The sequence below is a fragment of the Vicugna pacos genome, chromosome 11 (assembly GCF_048564905.1).
Source record: "Vicugna pacos chromosome 11, VicPac4, whole genome shotgun sequence".
In the NCBI taxonomy this organism is placed as follows: domain Eukaryota; kingdom Metazoa; phylum Chordata; class Mammalia; order Artiodactyla; family Camelidae; genus Vicugna; species Vicugna pacos.
Window position 1 is genome coordinate 73,233,500 of NC_132997.1, and position 12,911 is coordinate 73,246,410.

Consider the following 12,911-nt stretch of genomic DNA (forward strand, 5'->3'; position numbering starts at 1 on the left):
GCAGTTGCTGCTCCCTCTTACTGGAATGTTCTTTCTCCTTCTCATAGCTGGTGTTTTCTCATCATCCAGGTCTAGATTCAAACATCACCTTCTCAGAGAGCCTTTCCTGACCCTCAGTCTAATCTACCCACCCCAGCTCTGCTGCAAATCACTCTATAACATTTCTTGGTTTTAATTTCTCCTCAGCACTTATCATGATCTGAAGTCACTTACTTGCATACTTCTTTTCTGATTTATCTATCTCCCCAAATAGATGTGAACTCCAAGAGCAGGGAGCTTGCCAGTCATTTTCACTGGACGCTAAGATTAGCTCCCAAATGGATGGAAGGAAAATGAGATAATCAAAATTATCATACTTACAGAAAGGAAAGAAGTAAATAGGTAGATTTTTTGACCACTTCAAGAGAGTAAAGCATTCAAAATTCTATTATAGTAGAAATGTTGCTGCCGCGTGTGAGCCTTGGGTATTAGATTTGTAAATTTTCATTTAAACACATGCTTGTTGTAAGCTGTGTTTGTCAATATCACAGCTTTAGGAACTGAGGTAGGTAGTACTTAGGGGGCTCATTTCCAGATTCCAGAGCCCTGGCAGCAAAAAGGACATTTCTGCCACACAGTTGTACTAGGACGTTTTGGCTTTAAGGTATTTAAGTGCTGACTCCAATTTGATTAAAGCATGTCTCATGGGAGGGTATCAGGCTTATTTGTTTTAGCAGCTCAAAATGCCTTCAAGAACTCAAGTTCTCTTCATCTCTCTGCTCTGCCATCATTGGATGGCATCCCATCCAGGATGGAAAATGTCTGAGGAAGAAGAGAGGGTGCTTCCTTTCTTTTCCTAGACTTGCCCCAACAGACTTCCTCCCGGGGTTCATGAGCCATGTTGGGGTATATACCCATTTTTTTCTGTGTATATGTATGTGTGCGCACACATACATATATTATTGAAGCATAGTCAGTTTACAATGTTCTGTCAATTCCTGGTGTACAGCATAATGCTTCAGTCGTACACGAACATAACATACCTATATTCCTTTTCATATTCTTTTTCACCATAAGTTACTATAAGATATTGAATATAATTCCCTGTGCTATACAGTATGAACTCATTGCTTATCTATTTTATATGTACTAGTTAGTATCTACAAATCTCAAACTCTTAATTTATCCCTTCCCACCCTTTTCCCTCCCAGTAACCATAAGTTTGTTTTCTATGTCTATGAGTCTATTTCTGTTTTATAAATAAGTTCATCTTTTTTTAAAGATTCCACATATAAGTGATATATGGCACTTTTCTTTCTCTTTCTGGCTTACTTCACTTAGAATAACAGTCTCCAGGTCCATCCATGTTGCTCCAAATGGCATTATTTTATTCTTTTTTATGGCTGAGTAGTATTCCATTGTATAAATATACCACAACTTCTTTATCTAGTCGTTTGTTGATGGACATTTAGGTTGTTTCCATGTCTTGGCTATTGTAAATAGTGCTGCTATGAACATTGGGGTGCATGTATCTTGTCAAATTAAGGTTCCCTCTGGATATATGCCCAGGAATGGGATTGCTAGATCATATGGTAAGTTTGTTTTTAGTCAGTCTTCATACTGTTTTCCATAATGGCTGTACCAAATTACATTCCCACCAACAATGTAGGAGGGTTCCCTTTTTTCCAGCCCCCTCCAGCACTTATCATTTGTGGACTTTTTAATGATGGCCATTCTGACTAGTGTGAGGTGATACCTTATTGTAGTTTTGATTTGCATTTCTCTGATAATTAGCAATATTGAACATCTTTTAATGGGCCAATTGGCCATTTGTATGTCTTCATTGTAGAATTGCTTGTTTAGGTCTTCTGCCCATTTTTGAATTGGGTTGTTTGTTTTTTCATTATTAAGTTTATATCAGCTGTTAAAAGATTCTGGAAATTAAGCCCTTGTCAGTCTCATCTTTTGCAAATATTTTCTCCCATTTTGTAGATTATCTTTTTGTTTTGCTTATGGTTTCCTTTGCTGTGTAAAAGCTTATAAGTTTAATTAGGTCCCATTTGTTTATTTTTGTTTTTATTTCTATTGCCTGAGTAGATTGCCCTAGGAGAACATTGGTGAGACTTATGTCAGATAATGTTTTGCCCATATTTTCTTCTAAGAGGTTTATAGTGTCTTGTCTTATGTTTAAGTCTGTAAGCCATTTTGAGTTTATTTTCATGTATGGTGTGAAGGAGTATTCTAACTTCATTGATTTACATGCAGCTGTCCAGTTTTCCCAACACCATTTGCTGAAGAGACTGTCTTTATTCCATTGTATGTTCTTGCCTCTTTTGTCAAAGATTAACTGACCAAAAGTTTGTGAGTTTATTTCTGGGCTCTCTATTCTGTTCCATTGATTCATAAGTTGTTTTTGTACCAATACCATCCTGTTTTGACTACTGTAGCTCTGTAGTATTGTCTGAAGTCTGGGAGGGTTATTCCTTCAGCTTCATTGTTTTTCTTCAGTATTACTTTGGCAATTCTGAGTCTTTTGTGATTACATATAAATTTTAGGATTATTTGTTCTAGTTCTGTGAAAAATGTCCTGGGTAATTTGATAGGGATCGCATTGAATCTGTAGATTGCTTTGGGTAGTATGGCCATTTTAACAGTATTAATTCTTTCAATCCAAGAACATGGGATATCTTTCAATTTCTTTAAGTCATCTTTAACTTCCTTAGTGTTTTATAGTTCTCCATGTATAAGTCACTTCCCACAGAGAAAAAAATGTGACAATGAGTGTGTATATGTCCATGTATGACTGAAAAATTGTGCTGAACACTGGAATTTGACACAACATTGTAAAATGATTATAAATCAATAAAAAATGTTATATAAAAAAAAAAAGTCTTTCACTTCCTTGGTCAGATTTATTCGTAAGTATTTTATTTTTTTGGATGCAATTTTAAAAGAGGTTGTTTCCTTACTTTCCTTTTCTGATATTTCACTGTTAGTGTGAAGAAATGCAACTGATTTCTGTATGTTATTCTTGTATCCATATTCTTTTATCAGCTCTAGTAGTTTTTGTGTGGAGCCTTTAGGGTTTTCTATATATATAGTATGTCATCCACATATAATGACAGTTTTACCCCTTCTCTTCCAATTTGGATCCCTTTTATTTCTTTTTCTTGTCTAATTGATATGGCTGGAACTTCCAATACTGTGTTGAATAGAAGTACTGAGAGTCGGCATGCTTGTCTTGTTCTGGATTTTAGCAGAAAGGCTTTGAACTTTCCACCCTTGAGTATTATGCTGACAGTAGGTTTATACACATTGTTGAGCCAATCACTGGAGAGAGAATGAGATTTATGTAGAATTGTCAGTCCCTTCCCATGAGCTGTTTGGGCTACTTGGGGAAGTTGCAGGCATCTGAACATAACTGAGGTTCTTTTGGGAAGGGAGAATGGGGGAGATGCTGTATATTTCATTTCTTGTTTCTTTGTTTGGAAGCAATAGATAATGGTGTTGCTACAACTTTTTCTCCTAAGTTTTGTACTGTTCGGTCTGATGGGTCCAAACCATTTCAAGATTCTAGAGGTGGACACAGACTGGAGACCCAGGCAGTTACAGTCCTTTGGATTAAATCTAGCCTCGTGCTCATGATCTCGAGGAGGTGCTCCCATGTTGGCACAGCTGCTGCTGCTGAGCAAGAAAGAGGAGGTGAGGACTCAGGGTCCTACTTCAGCTATTTTAATCCCATGCCTTGTCCTTAGAGAAGTGCCAATTATTTTGGAGAATCCATCTCATTTCTACATGCTTCTCTATTACTCTATCCTATCCTTCTTCCCCAAAGCCTAAGAAAAAAGTTTGGGGATAGTTTGGGAAGCTGAGAGAGGAAGGATGCAAATGAAGAGAATGGGGCAACCATTCCATTTCCTGTTCACCTCTGCTGTACACTGTGTTTATCCTGGTCAAAGGAAATTTGCCTTTTATAGAATTCTCCTTCTGAAGCTTTTTTATGTCCCATGACTGTGAGGTACAAATAGGATAGATAAGAGAATGTGAATAATGAAATGTTCAAAACTCCACAGCCTCCATGCTGTTACCAGTTACCTAACATATAAGTGTGGTTGAAGTGCAAGGGGTGTGTCAAACCAGGAGGTGTCATGAAGTAGAGGGATTTTGATGTTTGATGGTGTATTCCAAGTACTTTTTAATATTGTAATCATTTCTTGGTAGATTTTAAAAAATGAAGAGGGCTATCCTTGCTTTTTTCACTTGTTACTTAAATCTTGATAGACCTACATAACCTATTAAATGATCTGCCAATTAGGGATTTTTCCCTCTCCTCAACCCATATCTGATCACTGAGCTAATTCTGCCTATTCTCCTTACCACAGCCACTAACTCAGTTTTGGCTTTCATCACAGTACAGACAAACCCTTTTGTTCTTGAGTTACTTCCCAATTACTTTGCCAGTGCCTCATGGATAAAGATCAGCTTTTATGTATCTTTGCTGTCGCCGGAAAGCAAGCACAGAGCATATAGAAAGGGGAAGAAAATCAGTGTTCGTGGATTTCTTTTTTAAAAAAAATTTATTTATTTAATTTATTTTTTGAGGGGGGAGGTAATTAGGTTTATTTATTTATTTATTTATTTTTAGAGGAGGTACTGGGGACTGAACCCAGGACCTTGTACATGCTAAGTATGTGCTCTGGCGCTTGAGCTATATCCTCCCCCCAGTGTTTGTTGATTTCTTGTTGATATTTTCTCTTCTGCTTTTGGTTTTAGAGTCTGAACTGAAGAGATTTTGCTCTAGAAACATACTGAGCATCCTTGGCTTCTCTTCTATCATCGCTGTGATAGCATTGCTTGCTCTGGGGCTGGTCCAGAACAAACCATTGCCAGAAAATGTCAAGGTAACTCAAACCCGCACATGCGTGCATGTGTGTACGTGCATGTGTGTCTGTGTGTGCACGTGTGTTTGAGGGGGCCTGGGTGGGGCAGGGAGTAAAGGGGGCCTGGGTGGGGCAGGAGGCGCTGAGGTTCTGGAAGCCCAGGAGCAAGTCAGTCTCCACTGGACTAGCGAGTAAATGGCAGCAGATGCTCATTCTGGAAGAGGGAACGCCTTGAATCAGTTAGTGGTGGGAAGATGGTTGTCTTTATCATTGTTCAGCAGATTAATTAAATCATATTCTAACAGAGACAAATGCTTTATTCACCACATCCAGATCTGTGTTTTACTGTGCTGATATTCTATGATCTAGTACTATCTCTACTTACTCATTGTTTGGTTGTGGGAACAATGAACTCCTTGTTTATTGAACACCACACTCTTTGTCCTTCCATTATTGTTGCTATCACCAAAGTAATAAAATTTATTAGACAGCTCTGCATAAAGCACCGTGGAAGTCAAAGATTGTGGAGGAGACTTGTTCCTCATCTCTAAAATATTAAATAAAGCAGCAAAATAAATTTTTAAAAAGCCCCTAGAGAATACTTACATGTATCAAATATAGTAATTTGAAATGAATTCTTGGATGGACAGATTCCTTGTGAAATTTCCATATTTGAAGAGCTAGTTAATATCATTAAAAATAATTAGGGTCATTAACTCTGCTGTGATTTATTTCTGCTCCCTTTCAAATTCATCAAAGTAAAATTTCCAAGACATGAATACCTTGCAAGTACCTTGTCATATGGTCATTGTTTTATTTAATCCATTAATTTGAAAGAATGTAGGTAAGTATACTGTAAATACACCATTTTAAACTTTCATTTGAATTACAGTAAATAAATCTACAAGGGCTCAGAGACCAATATACTAATGAACGCGTACATACATGTGGGTGGTGACGTATCCAGAAGTTAACTTGACCCAGGAAGCCCTGGAATACATATGCAGAAGTGTATTTTCTTGTATTTAAAGATACTAAACTGTGAGTCTGGAAAGGTGGATGCATATGCCAGGTCTCTCAGACTACTGCCACCTACCCAAGTCACTTGCTGTATAGCAGAGGCCTAGATGTTACATTGGCATCTGTTTGCCACACAAATTCAACCCAGTGGGGCTCTGCACAGCAGTCCCTTTGTCAGCACAGAAGGCTGATACTATCTCATTGTCAGTGGTCTCTTGCCTTTTAATATTGAGTGATGTGGGCTCTCTTGGCAAAACTTCACTCACAGTTGAAGCCTCATGACATCGTGGTTCTGCTATTTGTTTACCAGCTCCAAAAGTACATGATTGCTTTCTTGATTTGACCTTTTTACATGTTCATTATTGCATCATTGGAGAGGGAGACTGCCTAGGAGGCAAAATTCACGACAGACTTGGGCTCTGTATTCCCAGTGAATACTTGTGGTCATGGGTGACCTTCCTGCATTTGTGATAGGCATCTTCAAGGCTGTTGTGATTCTGTGTTGTTGTGTTGGCCTGGAAAAATGGAACAAGGTCTTTGGCATTTGAAGAGAATCTTTATAGCAATGTCACTGGTTTATTTTACACAAAGGTCATTTTATATATGCAAACTAGTAATTTACTGAGGCTATACATGAATTTTAATAGGATTCTTGGCATATACTGAGGACAAAAATATTTTAGATACTTGTCTCTGGTGATGGCTTTAAGCTATGTATGCTGTCCAAGTTGATAGTTAATAGCCACGTACAACTTGTTCAACTTAAATTAATTGACATCAAATAAAATTAAAACTTTCTCCCTCAGTTGCACTAGCCACATTTCAAGTGCTCAGTAGCCTCACACTAAATTGAACAATGCAGATGTGGAACATTTCTATCACTGCAGAAAATTCTATTGGACATTGCTACTTTAGAGCATACTCTGATAATATCTTTGAAATCATTCAAAACTAATATGATGAATAAAGTATTTGATAAAACATTGTATAAAATCTAAAATAAGGAACAGTAAATAAGACCTTTTTTCTTGTGTGGTTTGTAAACTATAATACCAGGATCATCCCAATATCATGAGCTTCCAAATTGTTTTGATTAGTTTGTTGAAATAAATGTATTTCCTTGCAAAAATGATGATTTAAAAGATAACACTTTTTGGATATTTGTATCTGGTACATTTGTTTTAAAAAATCATCTCTTTATGACTATACCTTATTCAGTACCTCTTCATTCATTTGCTCATGAATTTATGTATGAACAATTATTTATTAAGTATCTGTGTTAGGTCCTGGGCTATACAATTGGGAAGCCAATATAGATATGATTGAGCATACAGTCAGAGGAAGGAAACATGTTTAATAGATGACTCAAATTATTAATTACAGTTGTGATGAGTGTTAGCAAATGAAAGTTTTGGGGTCCAAGGAAGTCTTCCCTGAAAAAAATATTAGCAATAATATCTGAAGGATGATTAGAAGTCACCTGGGGAAGAGATGAGTAGGAAGTATTCCAGGCAGAAAGAAAGCGAAAGAGCAAGACTCTCACAGCAGGAAGTAGTGGGATACCTCCCAGAAATTGGATGGAGAGCAAGAGTGCCATGTGTTGAATAAAGATGGTAAGGAGTGGTAGCTCATGGGGAAAGGGAATACAAAAATGAATATATGCATATTCATATATGGCTGAAAAATTCTGCTGTATGCCAGAAATTGACACAGCATTGTAAACAGACTGTAACTCAATACATTAAAAGAAAAAAGATGGTAAGGGAGATGGTAAGGGCAGTGCCTTATAAGTCAGGCTGGGGATTTTAGTTTTTATCCTAAAAGCAATGGGAAGTCAGTGACATGATCAGATTTGTGTTTTGGAAAGATTGCTCTAGCTGCATTGGGAATAAGAGCAGGTGTAGGAGATGAGGTAGGAGGTTATTCCAGTAGTTTGGAAAGAGGGAAACACTGGGGGTTCTGTTTTTGAAGAATTGTTTCTGAGGTATTAGACATCCAAGGGGAAACATCAAAGAAGCAGTTGGACAATCAGATATGGACCTCAGAGAAGAGAGTTTTAGACTCGTGCTGCTGAACAGAAATATAATTGCAAGCCACATTTTAATTTTTCCAGGAGCCACATTTTAAAAAAGCATAAGGAGAGAGGTGAAATTAATTTTAGTAATATATTTTTATAAGCCAGTACATCCAAAAGATTATTTCAAGATTTCATCAAAATAATTATTGAGATATTTTACATTCCTTTTTTCATACTATCTTTAAATTCCAGTATGGTTTTTAACTTGAAGCACAATTCAGAGTAGTCACATTTCAAGGGCTCATTGGCCACATATGGCTAGTGACTACCTTATTGGCTATCTTAGTGGCTATCTTATCAGCACAGATCTAGACTAAATATGTGTCTGATGTCAATAATGTATTGAAGCCTTGGAAATTGATGTGATCATAGGAAGTGGGTAAAAAGTAAGAAAAGAAAAAGACAAGGACCAAGTCATGAGGAATTCTATCATTTAAAGGTTGAATAGTATAAAAGTTCTACCTAAAGCATAGTGATAACATTGCTTTATATAGTGCTTTGTAGTTTATAAATCATTTCCACACACATTTCTACTTTTTCTTCCCAGGAATGCTGTGAGGAATGAAAGATTGTCCTCATTTTATAGATAACAAAATGAGGGTCCTTGAGGTTCTCTTACCCAAGATGGAGGTGGAGCTAAGACAAGAACCCAATTTTCTGACCTAAAGACTAAAATTCTTTCCATTTGTCTTGGTTTTTCCAAACAACAGGAATCAAATGCAGGATGTTTATTTTGGGAAGTGGTGTCAGGGAAACAGGGAAGGAAGGAAAGCCATCCAAAGAGGGTGTTATGAGTGGGTCATCACACTGGGCACCTGAGGCCTGATCCCACTAGGACCCTCTGAAGAGCTGTGGAGAAGGCACTTCAGAATCATCTGCCCTGGGGATTTATCCCCTGGTTCTCATCCCCTGTCAGTCGAGGGTTCCCCCATAGGTTGTTAACTCCCTGGCACTTCTGGGTTTGCACATGTGTCAGAGGGGCTATGTGGGTACGACAGGTGACTACCAGGCAGTAGGAGAGAAGACTCTGGGCAGAAATAGATGAGAAGGTACAGATGGAGTTGGAGACAAAGTTGGTCAAGAAGATGTGAAATGGCCACAATAGGTATCTGAAACATCATTATATCTGTTGTTCTTTTGTGGGAGAGAGTCTTTTGCACAGATAGTTTCAGTACAACAGAGATGTGTTAATACAGAGATAGGTGCAGTGCTGTGGAAGTCCAGAGGAAAGAGTCACCAACTGTGCCTGATCACGTGAAGACTAGTAGAGGAGGTGGCCTTGGGGCCAAGTAATAAGGAACGCTAAGGAATTTGCCAGGTGGTGAGGTAGGATATGCTCTGAACAAAGACCATACCAGGTGTGGCAGCTTAAAAAAGTGATCCTGGGGAATCAGTAGGAGTTCAGCATGGCTGGAATATTGAATATGGGGCAGGAAGGAATGGTGGGAGAGGAGATTTAAGTCTGAGCTTAGTATGCATAACTCAGTAGTGGACATCTCATCCATCAAACTGTGTAGTGCTCAAGGTTGGCTCCATGTAAAAGTACCGGGGGAGCTTTTTAAAAATACTCTTGTGTGGGCCCTACCCCAGGTCAATTAAATCAGAATCTTTGGGTGTGAAGCCCAGGCATTGGTATGTTTTAAAAGCTTCCCAGGTGATTCTAACAAGCAGTCATGATTACAAACCACTGCTTTGATGGTTTAAAACAGGGAGATGATGCCCAGAAATGTATTCTCAAGATTTCTCTTGGCTGGAGAGCAGATTAGAGGAGGAGCGACCATTTAGGATGTTCCTGCCATCGTGTAGATAAGGCAGATGAGGCTGGAACTAAGGCATTATCTGTGGAATTAAGGCATTAAGGAGATAATGTGAGAAGACGCTTAGGTTGACCAGCTTAGGGATCAGATTCCTTGGAGGACCTTTTGAGATAAAGATGGAACACCTTGGGACAGTAATGTTGAGAACCACCTCTCCATGCTTCTATTTAAAGAGGGTGGTGACCATAAGCCTTTCTTGGTGCAGCTTCATAGATGGAAAGACTCAGCTGTCTCCACCCACTTCCTATGGTTCTTCATCCCTGTCTTATCGCAGGGATAATTGTCCTGTGACACAACATGGGCCATGAATTCACACTGCCTGGGTCTAAACCTCAGCTCTGTTCTTATAGTCACAGGACATAACTTCTCTGAGCCTGTTTCTCCATTTGTAAGACAGAACTGATAACTGATACCTTGTAGATACTGTTAAGAATTAAGCAGGATAAAGTAAATGTGCTGTGAAGTGTGGAGCAGGAGGGCTAGCCCACTGTCAGTGATTGACAGCTAATGTATTATCATTATCATCTTTGCAGCCTGTCTGCCTGGGGACAAATCTCCGCTTATCTTTTGCCCTGTGTCTTCTCATCTGACTCGCCCTTGTCTAGCCCAGTTCAGGTCAGCCCTCAGTCCCAAAGATCCAGTCTTATCACCTTCCTGCCTGACCCAGTTGAGTACAGCCTTGCTAGGGAGGTGACAGCCTCATGCCTGGGCCACATCTGACAGAGCACAGGAATGCTTTATTTTACTGATGTGTTCACTTGCCCAGCTACACAGGTTGTAAGCATGTTGAGAACAAGGACTAGGTTTCATTTGTCTTTGCACATATTTTATTACTCTTTTACCCAATTCATTCATTTAATAGTCATTGCCCATCTGCTCTACCTTAGGCCCTAGGGGATACAGCAGTGATCAAGACTGGCAAAATCCTTACCTCATGGAGCTTTTAGTCTAGTGGAAGAGGTAATCATTAACCAAATAGTCACAAAATAAATGTTAAATTACAGCATCTGAGTTGGTGGCTGCCTCATAGAAGTTTGCTGACTTAGTGAATAGAGTGAGCATCTTGAACAGGTGAAACTGCTCCCTCCTTGGCTATGAAGAGCACATGCAGAAGGAGCTTGTCAGTGTGGGAGGCAGGCCCCTGCCTCAGGATACCCTGTGGATCCTGGTTGCCCGTTCTCACTCCCAGAGCCTACTCAGTTCAAACCTCCAGGTTGTAGGGCCTGGGAATCTACACATGTAACAGGAATCCTGGGCCATTCTCATGCCATTAAAGTCTGGGAACCACTACCATGTGGATACACAATGACCACACTACAAATACATATAGATAGGCCTTAATGAACTGAAGAATCATTAGCTGTACCTAAATGTCCACTGGGAAAATCCCTTTGTCCTGGTGGACCTGGGTGAGGAGGTAGCTTTGAGGTCTGCTTGGTTCACACTTCCTTACTGCCAGCTTGAATGCTGGCAGTTAGCGATGTGTCAGATATTCCTTTAGAACAAACATTCCACATTCTGGCACACACAGACCCATAGGTTTCTTTCAGAGACACCAAACTGACCCTGCCCCAAACCACACACCTTAATTAAGAGCTGCCACTTCCATGAAATGCTGGCTTAGGGACCACACAGCTTTGATTTCAGTCCCGGGTCTGCTGTTTTCTAGCTCTGAGACTTGGGGCAAGTAAACTCTTTCTGCACTTCAGTTTCATCATGTGTAACATGGAGATGGTACCTTCTTGGAGGGTGGTTGTGAGGATTGAATGGAAGACCACTGCTGACTCGCTGATCAGAGTGCCCAGCACATCAGAAGCCTTCAGCAGAGACCAGCTGACAGCACTCCTGCTTTGGGGGAGACGAGCTCTTGGAAAGGCCCTTAGCCGTTAGTGTGTTGTAGTCACTGAGCTGGTGCACCCAGGATTGCCATCTGCTGCTAAAGGGTAGTGGCCTACCCCCGTGCATCTGCTTTTTTCACCAGGAACTGAAGTGCTGTTCTTAAATAAGCACTTGCAATTTTATCTTTTTATTGAGTGTTTAGAAGAATTTGCATCAATTTTCAACCTCAGATACTGCTGGAAAATATCTATGTTATTTTTACTCCATCAGATTTTAAAAAACAACACGTGGAGATGAGTGGTAGTGATGGTTATACAATATGAATGTACTTAATGCCACAGAGCTATACACTTAAAAATAGTTAAAATGGTCAATTTCATGTTCTGTGTATTTTACCACAATTAAAAAAATAAAAACTACAAACAATAACAAAACAGCATTTGTATTAAAGGTCTAGTAACTCCAGCTAAAGAGAAAAGGAAGGAAGGAAATAGTCTCTAATTGTTTACAGGCCCTCCCAGAATCACTGTGGCTTTGGGGGCCCTGACTTGTTTACAGGGTACTAGAGACACATTCAGAAGGATAAGCTTTGTTTACTCAGAAGGGCTCACTGAGACGGACTGATGAGCGTGCTAAGTTACCGTTAAAAGCTACAGGGACTTTTGAGAAAGATGCTGAAGGACCAGTTTGTGTGAAGGCACCAAGAGAAGTTAGTTCACACTGTTGTCCACGTTACCTGGCTTCTGGGGGCTTTGAGGGGGAGAGGGGTGGAGCTCAGCCCCAGTGACACTACTTTAAATCAGACTGTAAATATTAACATCTTTTAGGACTGGAAGGAGTTTAGGAACCATATAGTTCTAACCCCCCTTATTCATTCATGTGGTCCAATAATTGTCTGCTGAATTCCTTCTTTGTACCTAATATCTAGCAGGATGCATGATGGTGGCTGCTGCAGATACCATAGTAAGCAAAACAGTCCTGCCCTAATGTAGCTTACAGTATAATAGGGAAAACAGACATTAATCAAATAGCCACATAAATATGTAATTACACATTGTGATAAGTGCTGTCTTTAGAGGAAAAATACAGGCACTCTGAGACATGGATTAGGAGGGTAGAATCCAGTCTGGGAAGGTCAGGAAAGGCTGGAATCTCAGGTGAAGGGCCTTCTGGGCAAGGGCTCTGGAGCAGAAGCCTTGTGGCTGGTGGGGAACTGAGAGTAGGCTAGTGTGAGGGTGGGTGTTTTCTGAAATGAGGAGAGGGTCAAACATCTCACTTCTGCAGAGCCAGGAATAGAAG

At 39.7% G+C, this 12,911-nt stretch overlaps 1 protein-coding gene across 10 annotated transcripts in view; it reads left to right on the forward strand.

Moving 5' to 3' along the window:
* ENTPD1 (ectonucleoside triphosphate diphosphohydrolase 1) overlaps positions 1 to 12,911 on the forward strand; it is a 111,523-nt gene that overhangs the window by 70,740 nt on the left and 27,872 nt on the right. For 9 of the 10 annotated variants that reach the window (XM_072971676.1, XM_072971675.1, XM_072971679.1 and 6 more), the window contains one exon: positions 4,753 to 4,880. The exons of the other annotated variant lie outside the window; for it this stretch is intronic. Coding sequence is in view for 4 of the 9 variants with exons in the window: in XM_015251521.3 (XP_015107007.1) it covers positions 4,753 to 4,880 (128 nt within the window). In the remaining 5 variants the exon portion in view is untranslated. The remainder of the gene's footprint in view (positions 1 to 4,752; positions 4,881 to 12,911) is intronic. 10 annotated transcript variants of the gene reach the window in all.